Source organism: Perca flavescens, chromosome 7 (assembly GCF_004354835.1).
Source record: "Perca flavescens isolate YP-PL-M2 chromosome 7, PFLA_1.0, whole genome shotgun sequence".
NCBI lineage: Eukaryota > Metazoa > Chordata > Actinopteri > Perciformes > Percidae > Perca > Perca flavescens.
The window spans coordinates 19418580-19442859 of record NC_041337.1 but is presented as its reverse complement, the minus strand read 5'-3'; the positions used below and the strand labels follow the sequence as shown (position 1 = coordinate 19442859).

The 24280-nt window shown below is 40.9% G+C and overlaps 1 protein-coding gene across 3 annotated transcripts in view; it reads right to left on the bottom strand.

The window, feature by feature from the left end:
* arhgef25a (Rho guanine nucleotide exchange factor (GEF) 25a) overlaps nt 1-24280 on the bottom strand; it is a 59261-nt gene that overhangs the window by 33366 nt on the left and 1615 nt on the right. For 2 of the 3 annotated variants that reach the window (XM_028582234.1, XM_028582235.1), the window contains exon 2: nt 23806-23929. In XM_028582234.1, coding sequence (XP_028438035.1) covers nt 23806-23929 — 124 coding nt within the window. Of the gene's footprint in view, nt 1-3627; nt 4383-23805; nt 23930-24280 lie in introns of those variants that run through there. The other variant, XM_028582236.1, reaches the window with a different exon arrangement.

The window sequence follows — 24280 nt, the reverse complement described above, 5'->3', positions numbered from 1 at the left end:
AAGCGCTGCTTTAGCACGTCGGTGCTGTAGTCATCGTAGAAGCAGACCTTATGGCCTTTGTAGGACAGATCACCTCGCCTGCGAGCCTCGCGGATCACCAAGTCTTTGATTTGGAAGCGGTGGAAGCGCAGGATGACGGGCCGTGGTCTGCCTCCCGGCGCAGGTTTGGGTGCGAGGCTCCGGTGCGCCCGGTCCAGCTCAGGGGGTGAAGTGAGGGCCTCCGTGCTGAGGACATCAACGAGGAACTGAGAGAAAAAAGCCAGTGGACGAGGGCCCTCGATCGATTCAGGCAGGCCGATTATGCGGATGTTTTGGCGCCTGCTGCGCCCCTCCAGGTCCGCCAATTTGACTGCGAGTGCCCTGCTCTCTCCCTGCAAAGCGGCGCAAGCAGTCTCAAGTTGTTGAAGCCGCTGGGCAACCTCGGTGGCGTTAGCCTCCAGGGAGCAGACCCGCTGTTCGTGGTCCGACACAGTGGAGTGGATGTTATCCAGCGTGGATGTCAGCGAGTCGAAGGATGACTTGAAATCAGCCGCCAGAGCCGCCCTGTGCTCTTCCAGTAACAAGCTAATCTCGGACAAAGTTATGCTAGCAGCCGGCGAAGTTTCCTTGTCCTTTTCAGCGGTTTTTCCTTTAGACTTGGACATTGCTGAGTAGTGAGTACAGCACTATAAACCTGTTGTAAACAGTTTGAGAAAGAAATATTGAAAAATTCGAGGTTTAAAAAGGTAATTAAAAGTGCGTTAGTGGGAGCAAATTGAGCGCGCGTCTACCCTGTGCGTCTCATACCGGAAGTGGAGTGGCTTTTTTAGAATCAATGAACGATGCAGATGCATGTAAACAGTTTTACAATAGAGTAATAAAGTCTGTCACTGAGATGAAAATAACTAGAAAGAGGAATGTCTTTGTTTGTTTCTGATGTCACATTAGACATCTGGCCTCTCACACCAAGCCATTATTAAGTATTTTGACCCTGATTATCTTAGCTTGGAGAAAGCAGTCCAAACAAAAAACTCAGACACAGACATTTGATACTGTGACATGCTTGACCTGCAAAAACATTGTCTTGGGACTGCCAGAAGTGCTCAGGACCTTGGCTACTGAGGTCAGACCTGCATTGTTTAGTGTTTTTCCTGTAAACACCACAACAGAAACAACGGGGTCCTGGATGTCAGTTTACTTCCTGACGCAGAAAGACACTGTGAGTTTGAAAAGTCAAATGTATCAGATAAAAAGTCAGAAAAGAGACAGAGTTCTAAAGAGATCAGACAATAAAGAAGAGAAAGAGGAAGTGATATAAAAAAAAGTCCAACACAGTCGAGCCTTTTCCCCCTGACAATGTGTTAATTATAGAAACTGCTGTACAGTATTGGAGAGGACTGTATGTGAGGACCTAGTGGTACCAAACCAGTAGTAGCAACATAGAAATGTACTTTACATGCTCTATAAGGAGGTTTTATAGAGCGCACAGCTTCACATTAATAGTTAAGTTACTCTGTAAGAGACTACTCTAGTTTTATAATGTGGTTTCTCCAGTGGGGGTAGAGCGCCTGAGATTTCTCCTGCTCAGATTGTAAAATCAGATTAAGAGGTTTTTTGCTTCTAACTGTAAAATATAAAACATCTCATCATGTCATGTTGGACCACAAACAGCCTCCTGATACAAGGCTGTTCAAACAAACCCAAGGCTATTGGATTGTTGGCATAATGCTCTTACTGTATGTTTATTGGGATTTCTTTTCATAGCCTGAAATGTTTCATTTTTCCAATCCCCCACATGTTTATACACAGTGGGGCAGGTGGGGGTCAACAGAAAGAAATTCAAACAAATGTTATGTTATTTTTAATTGATTCAAGATTATTATCATCTATAATTTGTTATCTTCTATGAATATAACATCTTCCTAAACGGCATATAATTTGTGGTAGGATTTTATTTCATATCCGCCCCTGCCTTGTTGCTTCAGACTGCGTTCTCCCGTGTTCACGGTAGGCTAGCCTGAATGTGTGAGAGTGGAGCTAGCCCCTCTCACACAATGCAATGTGCATTGTACGTGGGAAATTATTAATACGCATGCTCAGTATAGTGTGTTTAATGTAGATTACACAGATTTGATGCCCAGTGTAGCACCACGACAGCGTCATTTCATATTTCAGATATGATTGGCTATCCTCTGTCATTAAAAGTGTTTTGTGAAGCCATGCTTTGTTGACATGTTAACAGAGTGAGATACAGGGTATTGTAGTTTTACTGGTATGTAGCCCATCTTTTGAAATTGTTGGTGCCCCACCAATTTTATACATATAAAAAACCCACTGTTTATACATCATGATCTAAGCGTGTGTGTATTCCCTATGATAACATGGTAGAGGTGCAATGGGTAGCTGCAGGCTATGGAAAGGGAGAATATCCATTACATAAGAGATTAAACTGAAGGAATCTGAGGTATGTATCCAACAACACTGGCCAATAATATGAAAGCCTACTTCATGAGGCCCTCCTTATGCAGAGCCTCAGTGGGTATAGGTCCACTGTTTATCCCTTTGATGTAGGCTAAAAAGGTAACAAACACACTGCGTGGCACCGCAACATAAACTCATATAGTGCAATTAGTCACTGTCGGAGCCCCAGTGGCAAGAGGTCGTGTGTGTGACAAGACAGCGACAGGGACAGAGAGAAAAGATAGAGATTTCCGATTTCAGATTCTCTCAGCTAAATGTTACAGTGAGTCCTGAGTTTTATATAAACTCTAAAAAAGCAGCACCAGCCTTGTTGTTATTACATATCATGTCACCCGCTGCTTTTACTCAACCACACTATTCTAATGGGCCGCTGCTATTGCTGCTGTTCTTCATTACAACAAACAGGAGAGTTGGAGAGAGAGAGAGAGAGAGAGAGAGAGAGAGAGAGAGAGAGAGAGAGAGAGAGAGAGAGAGAGATTACTGCTGTTTTGTTCAGCTCTCACTGGGGCGACTGATAGAATGATGTTTCAGCTCAGTCCCCCCACGTGCTGCACATACCTGCCTGGTACACACTCATCATGATGCGGACAGTCACTTTCCAAATCCAACACACATACACAAAGTGTGTGTCTCTCTCTCTCTCTCTCTCTCTCTCTCTCTCTCTCTCTCTCTCTCTCTCTCTTCCTTCTCTATTTTTAATGGAAGAATGTGTGATACATGTCCTCTTTCCTCTTCCTCACTGTGTAGTCATCTGTAGCAAGAAGTTTTTTTCCGCCTGCTCTGATATGTATGTGACACACATCTGTTGCTTTAGCTGGAGGCAGAGAGAGCAGGCAAGAGGATTGAAGCTTTCATTTAAACGATTAGCATACGCTCGCAGGAATGGAGGGAGAGATAAGGGAGAGGTGGGTGGACATGTAAGAAAATGTGGAGGAGAAGAAGAGGCATTAAATGGAGTGAATGTAGAGGTATGAATGCAGAGGAGTTATTTCTTCAGTTCAGTCAACAAAAACACACATACTACTCCTAACTAACCTCAAGGCAAAGAAACTTAGACTGATAATGACAAACTCGATGGAAATAAACGTGTGTGTGTGTGTGTGTGTGTGTGTGTGTGTGTGTGTGTGTGTGTGTGCGCGTGTGTGCTTGTAAGTGTGTGACACTGACCTCTGACTCGGGCATAGCAACAGCCACACTTGGCCAGGACTTTACGGAACAAGTGTTGGCAGCCACAGCCTCGGTGGTGGCGATGGTGATGGTGGCCCCCTTTCATGCTGTTGAACCATGAGCAGAGGTGGGCATGGCCCAGCACTCTCTCTTTCTCCCCTCCTTCTCTCTATCTCTCTTAGTCTCTCTCTCTCACCCTCACACAAGTAGAGGTTGTGGTTTACTCCTCAGAACGTAAAAAAAAGGTGTCAGTTGATCCTGCTCCTCAGTTGACTGCAAAGAGACTTAAAGCCTATATCCAGACCGAGAAGACGAGAAAGAGTCCACAAAAGCAGCAACTGAGAAGAAATCCACGCTCGCAGGGTTTTTCAAATGATAATAAACAGCCAAGGAAACATTCCAGCAAGCTTATCCTTACAGTGAATGTGCTCCCCTTCCCTCTGTCTCTCTTTTACCCTTTGTTTTCTTTTTGGTGCTGAGCTCTCGCCTCTGTGAACTGCCTGGTCAAATGACAGTCTAGGAGACTGCCTCAGAGAGAGAGAGAGAGAGAAAGGGAGAGAGAGAGAGATTGCGAGAGAGAAAGAGAGAGAGTAAGGGGAGGGGTGAGAAGGGTGGAGTCTGCAGCTCTAGTTGCTGGTTATTCCAGGATAAGGTTCCCACTCCCCTAATTTTCCCTCTTCCTGTCTTCTGTTTCTCTCCCCTCAGCTGTTTTTTCTCTTCTCCCTTCTGCTTCCTTGCTCGTCTGCTGTCCCCAACTGTACAACTCTGAGACCAGACAAAATGCCATGCTCTCTAGTGGAAATCTACCTCTCCTAGAAATAGTAACACCAAGGTCTGTAATGATACATCATGCTATTTACAGAGGAGAGGCCATGTTTGGTTGAAGGTGTCATGTGTTTCCCAGTAATGCAATGGCAGTGTCATCACCAGCATCTGTATGTCTGTTGAACTGACAGTTTGAAATTGTGGGCTCTTCTGAGTGGGATAGCTCCAATATTGACTTCTGTGTTTATTTATGATCATGTGGCTAGCATAGCTAGCGTTTTTTTCTCTCTCCTACTGTCTCCATGGGGCGAGCAGGCAGTCTCGAATTTCACAATGCTGGCATGTGTGTGTGTGTGTGTGTGTGTGTGTGTGTGTGTGTGTGTGTGTGTGTGTGTGTGTGTGTGTGTGTGTGTGTGTGTGTGTGTGTGTGTGTGTGTGTGTGCATTACAGTACATAGTGGGCATACTAACCAAAGAAGCCTATAGACTGAAGAAATCACAGGTTTACTGGAGAGATGAGAGCGATATTGATCCTCTGAATGAGGAGGAGTGGGAGATACAATAAAATCTTCAATCGTGGCATGTAATTTCATATTGCGACATCAATATGTATCGTGATATTATCATTTATGGAATCACATAATTTATATAATCATACTCCGCTCTGCATCAGCCAATCTGCTTGCTGCTCCCTCACGGCGAGGGACACCTAATCACTCAATGAAATCCCGACTGTGTGCTGTCCTGGCTCCCAAATGGTGCAACAGCTCCCTACTGACATCAGGACAGCTGAAAGTCTACACATCTTCCTCCGCAGGCTAAAAACACATCTCTTACGACTGCACTTTAGCTAAGAAGATGATGCTACCAAAAAAAAAAAAATTTGCACTTTCATGTTGCACTTGTGGCTATTTGTAGTTTGGCTTATTTAAAGCTAAAATGTACATGTACTCGATTCTTGCCGTTTGGAGTTTGTACACTTATTGGAAATCGCTTTGGATAAAAGCGACAGCTAAATGAAATTTAATGTAATATAATGTAATAATATATTATCAACTATACTCTCATCAAATACAGCAAATAGACATATGTTTTTAAGTAGTTTCACTTATCAACGTGTTTACCGGACATCCACTGCAGGACTCTTTTACTTTTACTCTTTATACAGAAAATAATTTGTGCATGTGTGACACAGCACAAGCTCAGACATAGCATACATGGACATTGGTGACATAAGTGTGCATATATTTTGAAGGGGTTATGTGTCTCGAGGTGAAAACACAGCACTGTATTAAGTGCACACACACACACACACACACACACACAACCTTCTTCATAAAGCTTAATCATGGTCATGATTATGTTGAAATTAACAGCTGCTGACATCGCAATACACCCTAAGTGTGCCATATTTAGATGTGGGCTTATACTCAATCAACACTACATTATGACTCATCAGCCTTACAGATGAAATCAGTCTGTTGACATGCCAAGATAGTATCCAAGGAAACAAGACGTAACCGACAGAGGAAGGAAAACGAAAAAGGTTGGTGATGATGCTATTATGAAATCTGCATGTTCTGAGACCCAACCAATTATTTTCTGACCAACAAACAGCATTTCTTTCTGCCTGAAGCCGCTTAGTTTATGACTCAGTATGTAATCTAATCTCACTTTTGCAGCACTCATGACGCAATGATGCTCCTTTTCACACAAGCTACAATCCGACTGCATGGAAATCACCACCTGGTTACTGCAACAAAGACAAGCACCCACTCAGACTCCTCTTTAGGGGCATCGACAGAAACAAGACAAGGCTGGAGTATCGGCTGTCAGAACCAACATGCAAGCATACACACAAGCATGCACGTCCCTGAGGTGTACTGTCAAGTGCTTCAATGGTCAGCAGCGCTGTCTCTCCAGCATCCATCTCTCTACTGTGACAAGGTGGTGGCAGATTGCCATCAGGATGTTTCTGTCATCTACAGGAGACAGTGAGAGCAAACAGAGAAGACTGGCTGCCTCACCCATTAGCCACACAAGTAGAGTACACACACAAAACATTAGACTTTACTCTCTCACTTACAAACACACAGATGACAGATGTAAAAGAAGAATAGGAGAGAAACCCCATAGTGACAGATATATTATCTATTGTCAGGTTCAGACAGCAGCTGGGTTTCCACATGCAACACTTACACTCTGCACAGATACAGATAGGTCGCAATCCTCCCCCCTCCTCTTTCCGGCCTCCCTTCATCTCTCCCTTTCTTTGCTTATAATGGATGCTTAAAGCGACTGTGATTGAAGGGGCAATTCACCAGAGGAATATAGAACAGTGCTGCTGAATGTCTTCACTTGTCTGATGCTGATATTGCTGCCAAACACTGTCTGTATAGGAGCACAATTCAAAGGGGGTTGAGAAACGATGGATTTGACAGAAGAACAGAGGGTTTGAAAGAAACAAGATGTAATGAAGACACCAAGACAAGAATCCAAGGGCAAGGCATTACAAATTGAGCAATCGCTGCCTGCGCTGTTCTACACAAACAGTGACTACACAGCAGAGAGATAATAAAGAATACATTGCATTAGAGATGCATTCAAAATTCATGAGGTGAATGCAGGTTAATCTTTTCATGTGCTCCTAACGGAAAGGATGCCAGAGTGTGTTTCTACAAGGCACCCAGTAGGGGGCATTTGGACTTGTTGCATAAGGTTGATTGGTTGGTTTATTCACTTGGCAGTGCTGCTTCAAAGCTGCTTTTGTTTTTATTCTACTTTCATTTATCAATATTTTTCTGCAATAACAACATTACTAACGTTTGGAATATAAAATATTTCACATTATATCAAATTACTATAAAACACACAGAATGGCCTATACTGACATCGTCGTTGGTATGTTGAATGCAGATTTTTGTGACTGATAATCTTATTTCTGTGTATTACCCATGATGTTCAACACCTACAGTATCACTTTCTCGATATGGAATGAAACCTTTGAATAAGTGAACACCAAAATTGGCCCAGGAGACATATACGAAGCCCTGAATGCTGAAATATGGAAACAAATTTCCTCCCCTGGCTTAAAGGGGGAGCAAGGGATGTGAGGTGAGTTGTGCATTAACACCCATTCATCTCTCTACTTTTATCTCTCTTCTTTACTCCCTCACTCCTTCCCTCTCTCTCTCTCTCTCTCTCTCTCTCTCTCTCTCTCTCTTTTCCGTCTCCCACACGAGACACAAGAGACAAAGATGATTCCTCTGCACATGTACACTTGTGCAGACGTGGAGAAAGAGACCTTACAGTGATAGAGGATGAATAAAATCCATACATGTACATTCACACCGGACTGGATTTAAAGGCTTGTCTAAAGATAAGCATGCTAGTAGATGGATGTGTGTGTTTTTGTCTGAGCCAAGCCAGCCAAACAAGAAGAATATATCGTCTTTCCACTCTGTGTGGGAGACAGTTAGTCACATTTAGGAGGCATGCTCAGAGAGGAATCTCGAGTATGATTTATGAATGTAAATCAGCTCATGTAAATACAATTTCCAAATGTTCTTCTGTAGTGACATTCCTGGAACACAGATATTGCAAACACAATACACCCCGCTGGAGTAAAATCATTCATAATGTACAGTATTAATGCACAAGCTCTTAAACTGCAGATGAACAGGAAAATGCACATAATTCACATGACATACAGTAAGCATGCATACTAATAGCTACAGTATGTCTCAGCTCAGCAGATATGCAGTTGCTTATTCGCAGTGTGTTCCCCAACCCCCCACTGACATTAGCCTCTCCTCACCCCATCAGCCAGCTGAAATCCTGCCAAAATACGCTCACTTAGATTTTCCTTCCTCCCTCTCCCTCGCTGTTTCTCCCTTAGTTCCTCTGTCTTTTTCTTCCTCTCATCATCTCTCAGCTGAGCACCAATTAAGGCAAACTGGCATTCTGGAAAAGCTAGTGTGAGGGGGAGATTTTTGGCTGTTGGCTGAGGTCCCATCATAGAGCACAAGTCACAGAGTAACTGTCCTGTTCTTTTCTCTGCTGCTGTTCTGCAGAAAGCTGCTGTTTTTGTCCAATTAGACTAAATTATACTGCTGGCATACACCAGGGAGACAGACAGGTGGGTTGCTCTGTTTTTGTGTACTTCACCAGTAGTACCACTCAGTACCTCCCACTATTATACCTTATCATGCAGTGCAGCTCTTGGGCAGCAGGAGCTCAGCATTACACAGAGGGGAGGTAAACCACCCATGGAGACTTGTTTCTCAAAACATCCATGATACTCACCTACCACCCACAATTACGAGCATACACTCCACACTCACAGCCACACTCACACATACTCCTTACCAATGTTTTTCCATCCAGCTCCCCTTTTTTTCCAGCAAAACAGGTTATAGTTCTCAAACCGGAGCTTGTCAGAGTTTTCCTCCTTCACCTGACCCACAGCCTCCCTCCTTCTCTTTAACTCTCTGGAACCAGTCTGTGAACCTTGCTCTAGATGCAGCAATGCTCGCACTGAGACTCTGGGACTGCTGCTGACTGTGTTAAAGGCTTAGCACTGAGCTAAAATGCCACCCAAAGGAGAAAATGTTAATTAAACAAAAACGAACCCAGGGACAACACATGGTGAGACACTGCTGCTTTATCGTTGGTCAATAATTACTGAGACCAGAGGTTTTATTGTCGAGGGAAAGGCAGATTTAGTCGGAAAAAGAGATTTAGAGATAGTATTTCTGCTACATTAGATTCCATCTGAATCAGGCTGGATAAAATAAAAAATCAGTATTCCTGATTTTTGTTGTATGTGCCTGAGACTGTGTTTATAGTTATCAAGCTGCCTCCTTCCTTCCAGGTCAGTCTGTGGTCTAAATGCCAGCTGTACATGTGCTGCAGATCAGTGACCTGTGAGGTGTCCTGCCTGACCTATGCCTCCCAGCTAGCCCTGCCTGACCCACTTCACTGAAAAACAACATGAACTTCAACTACAATGAACATGAATTTCAATTTAACTAGTATACACAAATTCAATTTATTTATTTTTTTAACCTAATTACTCATGTAAAAAGAATATGGGGGGTTAGACACTGCCACTACAAAAGTTTTTGCTAATAATCGACCTGTGGTGCTCAATCCTTTAGAGCACCATCAATGTGAAAGTGGTTGCTTGTAGTGATGACCCTGCAGAGATTTATCTGAATCTGCAGTTCCCCTCAGCTTATATCGAGTTTAGATCATTGTTTATCTGTCCAGTCCAGTCAACACCGCTCTCATAGCGCCATGTTAGGGCACAGCAGGCAGCTGTTTTCAGCAAAAAGCTAAAAAAAATAAAATAAAAAAAAAGAGCCAGATATTCCCTCAGGAGTTGTTATAGGGACCATGAACAGAGCTAAAAGAGATTAAATATTGGATTTAAATCAGCCAGTTGGCCACAAACATGATTCCAAATGAATGATAATGTTGCTCTATAACTGCTGGATGTGTAAATAAGCAATTGTTCACTTCAATTTACAGTAAAAGGTGATGATGTGTGTCAGGTATGTCAGAGTTGTGATCACGGCTTGTTTCCCCTGCCAAGTGGCAAAAAGGTCAGTTGTTGCAGGCTCTAGAGCAAGCTTAGAAACGTTGCCAACATTGCCAATTCAAGGCAAATTAAATCCATGTGCTAAGAAGTGCACATGTATGTGAGGTTAATGGTCATTATTTCACAAGAAGACTTTTCAGAAGGGTAGCATCTATATAGGTCAAAGGTGCAGATAACAGATTCAGGACCGTTCTTTGCACAATGTTTCCAACAACATCAGGGGAGCGTTGCAAAACAGATATGGATTATCAAACTATCTTAACGTCACACAGGAACACAGACAGTACTTGGAAGAGCTTTTCAAATATGTACGACAACATGGATCATTTCTTTTTTCTTTTTTTTATTCACAATTTAACACACAAAAACTAAACATACAAGACATACTCCAAAACACAACCACACCAAACAATAAAGACAAAAAATAATAATAATAATAATAATCCTACGCTACCACAGTCTGTGGATTGTCCATTATTCAATGTGAATTCATCATTTTATAGTCTTTATATAATTCAGTACTAAGGACCATTTGGATAAGAAATCTTGCAGTCTTGAATGCCGTTTACTTGTAATTTGTTCAATGGGCAACAAGTCTATTATGTGCTCCAGCCATTGATCCAATGTGGGTCCTGACTGGGAAATCCATGTAGTAAGTATAAATTTTTTGGCAAAATAGGAAAACTTTGTAAACCCATATTTTCTTGTATAGGGAAACTTATTTTCCACATCATAATTCAACAAATATAACATAGGGCATAACTCAAAAGTACAGTTACACATATCTTGAATTGCTTTATGAATCTTCTCCCAAAAGGAATAAACAGCTTTACAATACCAAAATAAATGCATGAATGTTCCTAATTCAGTTCCACATTTCCTACACATAGAAGAATTTATATGATCGAACTTATTAAGCTTCACTGGAGTTATATAGTATTTATGCAGGAATTTATAATTAGTTTCCTTGACTTTAATGTTTATAGTTAAAGGTGAGGTCAATTCCGTACACAGAGTTAGCCATTCTTTTTCACTAAACTTCCTTTTAAGCTCTAATTCCCAATTTGTTCTCAAAGAAGAAAAAGAGTTCTGGGAACTTTCAGACAAAATTCTATACAAGTGAGATATCTTACACTTAAGCGAAGAAATAATAAATTGTTCCAGCTCAGTGGGATAGAATCTAAGTTGTCCCTTTTTATATAAAGATATGATGATGTGACGAACCTGCAAATATTGAAAAAAATCTGTTCTAGGAATTTGATATTATGCACAAATAACAGTAAAGGATTTAACGGATTTAGAGTCTTCATCAAACATATCTGAAAAAGTTTTCAAACCATGAAGTGACCAATTTCGAAAGTCAGTTTGAGAGAGAGCTAGAAATTCGAGGTTAAATGCAATAGGAGAGTTTTTGCTCATATGACCTTCTGTGCTCAGATACCTATTACAGTCTTGCGAAGCTTTCAATGTTGCTTGTAGAGGTGGGAACCCCTCTACATTCATCAGGGACTGCAGTTTGTTAACATAAAGTGTCGTTGTGATCTCCAATGGATAGCATGTTAGTGATTCCAGTGCTACCCAAAGAGAACTAGTTCCCAACTTCCAACTTATAATATTTTTAACTTGGCAAGCCCAGTAGTACCATAAAAAATTTGTCCTTAAACATGATTTTGTTAAAGTGGACAGCTTAATCCTTGGGGTCTTGTTGTTCCATAGAAATTTTGTTAATTAACTTTAAAAAAGAAAAGGGGATATAACATGGCAACATATTAAAAGCATAAATAAACTTAGGGAGTATACTCATTTTAATGACATTAATTTTCCCAATAAGAGACAGTGGGAGAGCAGACCAAGTCTGAAGTTTCTTTTTGCATTCCTCCAGCAAAGGATTATAGTTTCCTTTAAATAGTTTGTCCAAAGCGGGTGTCACTTGTACTCCAAGATATTTAAAACCATACACTGACCAAGAGACGGGGCATTCCTTCTTAACATTTTCCTCATTTGGAATGTTAAGAGGGCAAGCAATTGATTTTTGTAAGTTAACCTTATACCCTGAAGTCTTAGAAAATGTTTGAATATCTGCCAAAACATGGCGCAAAGTTGACATAGGTTCAGTAACAAATAAAGTATCATTGGCATAGAGAGAAATTTTGTGATTTTGTTGTGTGCCTGTGGTCACTCCCTTTATCATAGGATTAATTATGATCATCTCAGCAAACGGTTCTAAAGCAATAACAAATAATAATGGGGGGAGAGGGCAAGCCTTGCCTGGTACTTCTTTCTAAGTGCACTGGGGGAGATTCTACATTATTAGTATAGATAGTTGCATTTGGAGTGTCATATAATGCTTTAATCCAATCAATGAAATTGTAGCCTAATTTAAATTTATCTAGTACTAAAAAAAGAAAATCCCATTCTAAGTGGTAAAACGCCTTCTCAGCATCGAGAGATATTAATAATGAAGGTAGTTTTTAGGTAGAAGTTTTTTCCTGGTTCAAATAATGTATGATGTTAAACAGTCGTCTAGTATTATCAGATGAGTGACGGCCTTTAATGAATCCAGTTTGATCTAAATTTATTAATTTGGGGAAAATTAATTCTAATCTCTTCGATAACAGTTTTGTAATAATTTTATAGTCACAATTAAGCAAACTTATAGGCCTATATGAGGCACAACTTTGAGGGTCTTTACCTTCTTTCAATATGACAGAGATTCTAGTTGTTTTCATAGAAACAGGAGTAATGTTATGGCTAGAGAAGTTGTTAAGTATTAACATAAAAACTAATTTAAGTTGTGGCCAGAAAGTTTTATAAAATTCTCCAGAAAAACCATCTGGGCCTGTAGATTTATTTGCTGGTAATGATTTAATTACAGAAAACTCCTCTTCCAGGGATTGAAATATTTTCTGATTTATATAAACCACTATAAAAATCTAAAAAATGTTTATTAATTTCTAATGGCTTGTATGTTACTTCATTTTCAGTTTTAATGGCCATTATAGTTCTCTTAGCTTGTTCCTTTTTCAAATAATGTGCCAGTAGTTTACCTGGTCTATTCCCAAATTCATGCATTTTTGTTTCAAATACATACTTTTTTGTTTAGTATAGTTTGAGTGGTCTGAGTTGAAATTTGCTCTGGCTATAACTAATTTGTTCCAATTTTCTTCAGATTGATCTTGCTTATGTAACACTTCTCTAAATAATAATTCTTCCTTTAAACCATCAGTAATTCATTTTCTTTATTTATTTTTATAAGATGAGTAGAATATAATGTGTCCTCTCAAAGTAGCTTTTGCTGCATCCCAAAGTATGGATAGGGCTATTTCAGATGATAAATTATAAATATTAAAGAATATCTCATCTTCTAATAACAGATTATTAAATCTCCACATTTTAGTTTCATAAGATTCATTTAGAGTGATTTGCAAGGAGACCATTGCATGGTCCGATATAGAAATTTAATGTATTTCACAGGATGAAACAAGCTTCATACATTTTTTAGGAAGAAAAAAATAATCTAAACAAGAGTAAGATTGGAAAAGAAAGTATAATCCCTTTTTGTAGGGTTACTTTCTCTCCAAGCATCTATTTATCGCAACATTTTTGCTGATTTAGGGTTAGAACCTCCAGAGTGTGAAGATTTATCCAAATATGAAAGAAATGAAATTGTAATCTCCTCTCATCAAACCAAATGTTGTGCATTGTGTATTCAAAAGAGAGACCATATCAGAGATGAATGTAGGTGTATCTATATTAGGAGCATATATATTAAGTATAGTTATCTGTTTGCCCCAAATTTTCCCATTCACCAAAATATATGGAATGGAATGGAAATGGAAATTGATTTATTTGAAACAGGGACAATGCACAAATAAACATTAAGCTTGTTAAACAAGAGAATATGTCTTGGGCCAGGTTATAGCAACAACTGCTAATTTCCACCTGTAGTCCCTGAGCAGGTATAACAAATAAAAAAAATTAAAAAAAATGTACTATTTTAAATAGAAATATCACAAAACTATATATAAATGACATGATGTGCATAGTAATTAAGAACAAAGTTTAGTAAAAAAAAATATCTTCCCTCTATATCAGAAATCTGATCAATTAATTCAAAGGGTCTTTATGAATTAAAACAGCCACTCCTCGACTATTTGTTTTAAAGGATGAAAAGAAAATTTGTCCAACCCAGTCTTTCCGTAATTTAAGATGCTCTTCAGGTGAAAGGTGATATTCTTGCAATAAGGCTATTCCCACTTTCTCTTTTTTGAAAGCTGTAAGTATTTTTTTCCTTTTGATAGGATGTCCTATACCTTTAACATTCCATGTAATTAATTTAACTGATTTATCCATAGTAGTCCTTTAAAGAAAAAAAAAAAAAAAAGAAAATACTCTTGCAACCACTTAGGCTAACATGACAGGTAGGATTTATAAAATTAAAATTCAACAAAAAAAACTACATTCAACACATATAAAACACACACACTCACACACATATAGGCTAACCAAAAAATTCCATCTGCACCACCCCATGCTGGGTGGTATCTTCTGGTGAACGTTGTTTTGTCTAAGAATTAGGGTCAATGTAACCACATTTGTTTAGGCTACCTACCCTAAAGCAGCTTGTGGCGTGCCCCCCTCCCCCTTTCATATCAGTTCCTACATTAACCACACAATCTCTTTCAGGCATATCCTAAATAAGCTTGTCGCTGAGTAGCCGAGGAGGACTATAATCAACTTTTAATCTTTTAACACAAACAATAATGTTCCCAATAAGGTGGTTACTTAAACACTTCAATAAGCACCTTATGCCTCCTTTGTTTTGTCTCTTGTCTCTCTTGTTCTTCTCTTCAAAGAAGAAATATAAACAAAGAAAATAAACAAAAATAAAGATCAAGGACTAGTTAGTTAACATTCTTAGCTAACTATATGTTTTCTAGTCCTACCTCCAATGTAAGTTCATTGATCAGCTTAGTATAATACTTTTTCTTCCTGATCTTTTATTGCTGCAGCTGGAGTTGGGAAGATTGTTGTAGTCCCATCATCATTAAAGACTTTTAGTTTAGCAGGAACCAGAATGTGCGTTTTGATGTCCTGGGCTTTTAGCTGTACTCTAATAGGCTTGTAGAGGGATCTTTGTTGTCTCACGTTGAAGGTAAAATGGTGATCGAAGTAAATCTGTGTGTCTTTTAGCATTACTTCCTTCTTTGCCCAGGCAGCTTGCAAGACGCGTCTTTTAATACTGTTATTGAGGAAGGCGACAATAATCGGCCGAACAGAGTTTTTACGTTCATGATAAGTGCGATGGGCATGAATGATGTTCAATTCACCCAGCAGTTCTTTTCCAATCAGCTGATCGAGAAATGCCATGATGTCGCTCCCTTCACTCTTTTCGGCTACATTGTAAATGCACAAATTATTTTGTCTCAATTTATTCTCCAAGTAATCCATCTGTTCAGCAAGTTCATCAATTCGAGACTTCACCCATTTCATAGTTTTCTGGTTGTCGGCCTCAGCGTCATCCAAGTCACTCAACCGAGCTTCCAGCTGATCAACGCGCGTTATTGTCACGTCCAGCTTTTGGTTCAAATCAGCTGTTTGTTGCATAATCGTTCTAATGTTGCGTTCAGTCTCTTGATGAAAATCTTTCAGTTCTTTGAACTCATTGCTTAAGATTTTTATTAACTCAGCAAACAATTTGTGCATTTCACTTAAGTCAGCAATGCTTCTTGCGTCCCCAGCAATTTGTTTGTTTGGAACATGGATCATTTCTAACTAATTATAGGCCTTCATACACATAGGAAACATTTGCTATTAATGCAGGTAGAACTAATTATGTATAATCTGATCAAAATGTAAGCCAGGGTTGGCTATGAGTGCAGAGGGAATTTGAAAGACAACCATATATCCCGCCCCTCGGATTGAGCCCTGCCAATGGTGAGTTGGTGTGTCAGGCTACACATCTTCTGCATTACAGAAGAAATGTGAGTTGTCACATCGCTCCCAAACATTGAAAATCATCGTATCATTGTGGGTGGAGATTTTAATCTGGTCCAGGACTCTATACTGGACAGATCGTCGAAAAACCATACTCCTTAACTAAATCAGCCAAAATTCTGCATGCCTTTGCCAAACGACTTGGAATCATTGATCCACGGAGGCACACGTCTCCCACGGCCAAATCATTCTCTTTTATTTCTCATGTGCTCCATACCTACACTCATATAGACTTCTTTCTTCTAGACCAGTGGTTCCCAACCTTTTTTCCTTGGCGCCCCCCCTACTCATGTCTAAGAAAAGCTGAGCCCCCCCGAAACCGAAGTTGAGGTAACTCTCCAGATAGAGCCTTACTTTCTTTTTTGATACAGAGGAGTTATCAGCACGGTTAAGATTCTCCTCCATGTTTCATTTATAAAATAGTGATGCCGTGGCGGCTGGAAAAACGAGGATACAACAAAATACTTTTGTATACATTATATATTGTAGTGTATTATCATAATTTGTTTAACATGTGCAAATATATATATTTTTTTTTCCTAAACCTCAAACCAGATAAAGAATTGCGCCCCCCCCTGTGATCTTTGCCGCCCCCCCTGGGGGTGCCCGGACCCCAGGTTGGGAACCACTGTTCTAGACCAGGGGTCGGCAACCTTAGGCACGCGTGCCACCATGGGCACGTGGGACCTTAACTAATGGCATGCTGGCAATATGTGTGCAAGAGAGTTATTGATGCGTTGAAATCATGGTTGAAATGCTGAAGCACTCTCTCATCCGCATGCCAAATTACCATGTTCACAGTTGCGTGATGCCGCGACCTGTTATTTACGGTAGTTTGATTGACTCATATCTCTGACTGGGAATATTACAAAGAAGATTACCAACGGCCGCTGGGGCAGATGAACTAACGCTAGTCTTGTTACTGTAGGCTACATTAAAACCTTTGTGAGTTAAAAGTCAATACTTATCAATGCACTCACCTGTGTAGACCGCCATCAACATGTAGAAAGCGTTATTTCAATCTGCTCTGTCTGCTCAGTCCACTCTTGTCCACCGCGCTGTTTTACGCAAACACAGCTCTACTCTGCAAATAGCGAATTGTGGGTTTGTAGTCTGTTTATCTTAGTTTGCAGGGAATTTGTAATTTGGACAAATTCTTATAAACTTAAGCTGGCTGAAGAAACCATCCTCTCCGCTGGAGCGGTAAATATGGATGCATTATAAGACCAAAACAAATACATGTGGCTAGGCTACTTAATATGCACGTGAATGACGCAAACGTTATGTTCATGTTCTTCATTCTTGATAATGATGCTGGTTGTGTTATTATTATTTTGCCACAGAATCGTTTCATTGAAAATGAGGCATACAGGACCTGCTTATCAGTCCATTCATCATTAAAGCTGGGCTTTTGCTTCAGGCTCTTTGACAGTAATATTTTTGGCAGCCCATTTTCCACCAATCAGGACGCTGCATACTAAAACCATGTTTCCATAATCATAATAATAATATACAATAATGTTATCAAATGTTGCTATGGAATAAAATTACAGATTCCGTAGATATTACATTTTGATGTGATGTCATAATTAAACTTAATGTTGACATGGCACACTAATAAACAAGAAATTTTGAAAAGGGTTCAAAAAGGTTGCCGACCTCTGTTCTAGACAATAGGCTGCTCTCCAAGATTAAATCCAGCGACTACCACAGTATCGTAATATCTGATCACGCAGCAACCTCCCTTGAGCTCTACTTTCACGCTTACTCTAACCCCTTCAAGCAGTGGAGGTTTAACTCCTACCCTCTCAAATCACTCTATTTTTTGAGCTTAATGATCTGCCGTACACAAACAGAGGCGTACTATGGGAGGCTTCTTAAACCTATATCAGAGGACAGCTTATCTCCTTTGTTTCTAATTTAAAAAGAGTCGAAATGTCCCGAACGGCAGACTTACTACAGAAAATTAAGGACATCAATGACAAACACGCAGCCGGCCCAGACCCTACCTTTTAGAGAGAACGTCTTTGGCTGCAAACAGACTTTGACCTCTTGTCTACGAATAAATCCAGGCTTTGTCTGCTCAAATCAAGATAGCGCTTTTTTGAGTCAGGGGATAAAGCTGGGAAGCTTCTGGCTCATCAGGCCAGAGCCAAGGCAACCTCACTGTTAATTCCTGCCATCAGAGCTGACTCCGGCAAGATCCACACTGAGCCTGTCAACATTAATGAAATATTTGCCAAATTCTATGCTGAACTGTATACCTCTGATTGCCCTCCTGTTGCAGACATGCTTAATGATATAACCTTCCCCCAAATAGATGTTGAATCCGCGAATGACTTGGGTGGTCTTATAACCACCGCTGAGGCTCTAAGAGTCATTAACTCGCTACAGAGCGGTAAATCCCCAGGACAGGATGGCTTCACTGTAGAGTATTACAAAACATTTTCCACTCTCCTCATGCCAGTCCTGAAAGAAGTGTACAATGAGGCATTTCAACATCGTCGCCTGCTGGACACACTGTTGAAGGCCACTATCTCCCTAATTCTTAAGAAGGGGAAAGACCCCCTGCTCTGCGGCAGCTATAGACCAATCTCTCTCCTCAATGTGGACCTCAAAATTCTCTCAAAGGTTCATGCACTCCGTCTTCAATGGGTGATGCCCTCTATTATCTCACTGGATCAGACAGGGTTCATGCCTGGCCGACAGTCTTCCCACAACACTAGACGCCTACTTAACATAATTCGCTCGTCGAGTAATGATACCCTCGAGTGGGGGTACCTATACGAGGCAATGGACAGGTTTGGCCTGGGCAACAATTTTATCTTTTGGGTCAGATTATTATATTCATCCCTGATGGCCCCAGTTCAAACTAACGACACGTTGTCTCCCCTTTTCTCATTCCGGAGAGGCACCAGGCAGGGCTGCCACTCCTGTTCGCTATCGCGATAGAACCTCTGGCCGTTTGACTTCGCTCGGAGGAAGGTTTTAAAGGCATCACACGGTCTGGCGCAACTCATAAAGTTTCATTGTATGCAGATGACTTGCTCCTGTACATCTCTAACCCAGTCTCCTTCCTCCCTGTGATTTTAAACATTCTGGAACGGTTCGGTCCATATTCCGGCTGCAAGCTCAACTATCAGAAAAGCGAGCTCCTACCGATAAATTCTCTGGCTATGCACCTCCCACACTCTTTATCATCATTTAAATGGGCAGAGGACGGATTGCGCTACTTGGGGGTTTTCATTACAAAGGCTGTATCAGACTTGTTCCGCAAGAACTTCTTACCTCTGGTCAAAAAAAAATTATAAGCGATTTTGACCGCTCGTCGGTCCCTTGTGGGCCGGATAAATTTGAATTAGATTGTTGTCCTCCCCAAATTTCTTTATCTTTTCCAGCACATCCTGGTACTTATCGTTACATCTTTTTTTCGACAAGCTAGACAGGGCGATATCTAAATTTCTACGGGGCAGCAAACCTGCTAGGATAAGAATGGCGATACTACAGTCTCCGAAGGCTGAGGGGGGCCTGGCGCTCCCTGACTTCAGACGATACTACCGGGCAGCTAATTTGCAGAAACTCCTATACTGGATGCCTCACTACTATATTTGGAAAGGGCAAATTCACACCTTTCATTGCAGTTGGTCCTCTGCTCTCAACTCCCTCTGCCTTCAACATCTGTGGGCACATGCCGGATTGTATCCCTCTCGCTCAAGATCTGGAGTCAGGTTAGGAAACACTTTGGCTTACAGAGCCCTTCCGTCTTGTCCCCACTGCTTAAAAACCATGTCTTTACACCTTCAAGTTCAGACCTGGCATTCAGGGCCTGGCACAGTAATGATATTATCAGTGTCAAAGACCTATACAAGGATGGCATATTTGCATCCTTCACAGAGCTCTCCTCCCTTTATGATTTGCCTAAGTCACACCTCTTTTACTTTTTTTCAGATTAGGGACTTTCCCCCATTTTCCAATCCGCCCCACCGAAACCCTGACTGATTCCCTCCTGGCGATAGATCCCGACCGAAAGAAATGCGTTTCTACATTGTACGATCTATTATGCTCGACCTCCACGAACCCTTGTGCTTTGACAAAAGCGGCATAGAAGGGCGATCTGAACATGACTATTATGGACCAACAATGGGACCTTGTTCTGGCTATGGTTCACTCATCCTCCATATGTGCTTGCCATGGCATAATCCAATGCAAGGTTCTTCATAAAGTCCACTAAACAAACGCAAAATTGTCTAAAATATACTCCACTGTCCGGGACGCCTGTAACAGGTGTAACCAGTCTCCTGCCAACCATACTCATATGTTCTGGTCTTGCCCTAAATTAAAAATTTTTTGGATGAGCATTTTTGATACCATGAGTAGAGCCTACGAGCACATTATCCCCCCTAACCCTTTGTCAGCCATTTTTGGCATTTCCCATGACACTAACCTCCCAGTTGCACTGAGGCGGGCCCTGGCGTTTACATCTCTGCTAGCCCGGAGACTAATCTTGCTCAACTGGAAGCTTTCTGGCCCCCCTACACACGACCGTTGGATTAAAGAGGTGCACGACAATTTGAAGTTTGAGAAGCTTAGATTATCTCGGCATCCTAGAGACATGGAACCCTTTCCTTGAATTCGTTGACTCCCTCAGCTTATTTCCTGACTTGGAGGACTGAGCTCTTTCTGGACTGCTGCATTTGACGCCAGCTGCCTTTATCTTTTGGATGTTGTGTGTTCTTACTGGTGTGTGTTTGTCAGTGTGCATGGGTCTGTGTTGTTTGTCCCCGTTTTGGACCTGTACTGGGTTGGTTTGCGGGTGGGTAGGGGACCTGAGGGGAAATGACATATCAGTTCCACTATGCTGTATTCACTTTGTTCACTGTGTTGTGTCACTTTTGTGTTAAAATTCAAATAAAAAAAGTTCAGAAAAAAGAAATGTGAGTTGTTATATGATGTTATAATCATGTAAACAAACACAATTACACTATCCACCTGTGTGAGGTAATTCTGTCTAATGTCTGACCCTAACAACACAATATGATGCAGCTTCAAGTTGATCTCTGCCCATTTAAGGTCACACACACAGTTCAGTCCCAGGGTTCTCTGGGATCCTTGGATAAAACACTCTACCAGCCTCTCACAAAGCCAGATATGTACAAGGGCATGCAAATTCTACACCCCACATCTACTCATGAATTTGGTAAATGATGTCATTTAGGTATCACTTTTCATCAGTAGACAGAAAAAGTGGCTAACAACTTTTTGGTGACTCAAGACACTAACAGAATCTTGTTGTGATCTTTAGTCTTTGAAATCCATTCAGGATTCTATCTGTAGAAAAAATGTCATACTGTAAAAAACACTATTCTTGTGCACTGACTATGAAGAATTTGTGGTACAGAGAGTATTATGTAAGCATTCCTCATATTATGTTTCCATACATGTTCTTCATTATTTCTGTATGTCTAACAAAATATCATGTTTCTTATAAATAACACAACTGGCATAACCTTTTCTATACTAATAGTAAGCATGTGTTGTGTGCAAATGAGCACATTCAAAGTTAAATAGAGACGTGGATGGTTTACATGAGCAATGTACATATGCAGTTGTGGGTCAAATATATCACTATTTATTTTTGACTGGTTCTGTGCATTTTCCTGTTGATGTGGCTTCATGCATTTTACCTTGAAGAAGACAACATCGTAAGAAACAGAGTTTGGACGCACAAGGCCATCCATCACTGATCGGTGTTACGAAACAGACACTGTAGACACATATTGTCTGGGAAGAGTGAGAGTATGAACTATATGGCTGCTGGGATCTGAGGGGCCAAGAGGCAGAGAAAAAAAACTGATGAGATTTGAGAGAAATATGTTCAGAAGCTCTGTGTATTTGGAGGGGAAGCCAGGTTTAAAATACCACTGCTGAAGACATTGCTTCAAGGAAAAATAAAAGGAGGGATATATACATATATATGGGGGATTGGAGAACAAAAGGAAGAGGAGAGGGAAGACAAAGAGAAGATGATCAGAGGGAAAGAGAAAGCTGAACTGTAGTAAGATACTCTACCAAGAAGGGGGAAGAAGAGAAAAGAAAGCTGGATTGAGAAATTGGAAAAATGGATCTGAAGTTGTGGAGCTTGGCCCTGTCCTGTGATTCCTGGGAAGCCACTAGCAGGCATGTTGTGTCTAACATATAACAGATGGCCCTTATGACCCTGTGGACCACGTGTTTAAAGAAAACAGGGGCCTCTCCTCTTTTCCCTTTTCTTCAACTGACACAGCAAGGGATGGAAACAACACTATGACCTCTGCCAGTCAAACCATAGCATATGTAGTCACATGTCTCACATGTTCTACATTTTTGAAGATTGACTCTGTCACAGGCATACAAGTTAATTTAGGCTGTACAGAAATTCCACCTCAATTACCCTTTTAATGTGTATTAGTTAGTTATTTTCAAAGATGTCTAAAATAAAATAGTTAATTTAGACAATAAAAACTTGAGCCATCATTTTTCATTATGGGAATTCATAATGGTTCGATTATACGGAGAGCTGATAAACGGAAATACTTCTGGTCCAGCCATACTCTGCTACAACAACGTCTGTATCTTGTTGTTGTGGTTCAGATGTTTTTCCGCCTTGTGTTTTATTGATTTTCCATCCAATTTCCCATCCAGAGGAAATTGGGCTATGCAAAAACAATTGAGCAAAGTAGCTTGTCTGGGACTGGAATAAACACAATCTCTCATCCTCCTTTCACATGGCTCCAAATAATGCATTTACTTTACCTTCTTTACTTTTTTTGCTTTTCTGAATGCTGAGCTGGGCACTAAAACAATATTTAGCAGTATTAACCTCAACAACACACCCTGTCCAAGTAAGACCATTTCAGATAAGCATCGCTGTCAGCTTCCTCTGGCCTCACATACACCCCTTCTGTACGCCATGTTCTCTTCTGCACAACAGTTAGTGGTCCAGCCACATGGTATTCGCCACCAAACCCCCCATATAGACACACACACTCCCTCTAACCCAAACCTAGCTACAAAGATCCTTTTGTTCCGTTCAACTCAAGGAAAATGGCAATGCACGCAACCCTTTCAAAGCTAAATCAGAATCAGTGTAACCAACAGTGTTGGGGCAGAAGGGAAAGGGGAGTTCAGCTGAACATGTTTTCTTGCCCCATCTGGAAAGTGTTGCATGTGTATACACACAAGGACTCTTTCTCTCTCAAACGTACTTATGTATGGTACATTACAGCAAAGCAATTTGCTCCTAATAGAGGATGCAGAGGGTGGAGTTTAATAAGAGTAAACTACCAACACTCAGGTGATTCCAATCTGATATTTTCCCTGAAGTTATTACTGCTAATGACCACCATCAGATATGGCAGATGGGCCTGTTTATATCCTTTTTTCACATATGGCTCACATGCAAAAGCAGGCTGAGCTGAAACTGAAGGCCTGGGCAGCAGCTCACGTGGCAAGTACACACTTATAGATTCAAGTTTATTCATGTCATAAATCTTGAATCAAGAAGTCATCACTGCATATACGTCAACAGCAGCAGAGACTGCAGGAAGGAGTTTTTCATGAATGTGAATGTGAGTGCTGAGCAGGCTGTTTCAGACCACACTGCACAGAAATCTGAGATGTTTTACACAAAGAATCAAAGCTGAGGCTGGAAGTTTGTGTTTGAGTGAGTCTCTAAGCTCTGACTGGTTTGGTGAGGGACAATGTTTGGACCAGCATTGCGGGTCTGGGGTTAAAAAAATGATCTGTCACGCTCAGTGCAGCCCTTTCAGGTCTTACCTGTTCTTTCTCTCCGCTCTGGGTTTTCTTTTGTAGTGACCTGCTGCTCCCACTCCCACTGGCCCTGCACAGGCCCCTTCTCCTCCTCGCTTGATGGGGGGTCCGCCTCACCCCCCTCTGAGAGCTACACACAGAGATGCCTTTGTCAGCGGTGGAGCCCTGCTCTCAAGGAGGAAGTGATGGTAAGATTGTACACATAACCACAACATATTTTACCAGTGGCTGTGTTTTTCCACTATTCCCTGCATCTTTTTCATCCTTTTCTCCATTATGCACTGAGCAAGAATGCAATAGAAATCATTGAGGTCCAACTTCTGCCACATAGTTTAGATAAGAACTGCTTCTCAGACAGCACTTTCAATCTATTTAAAAACCTAGCAGCACCAGAGTAGAGGTTAATAGAGGCAGTTATCAGTGCTCTGCGGGGATGGAGAGAGATTACAATCACTGTTATGTTTTTTTTTACCACTTTCCA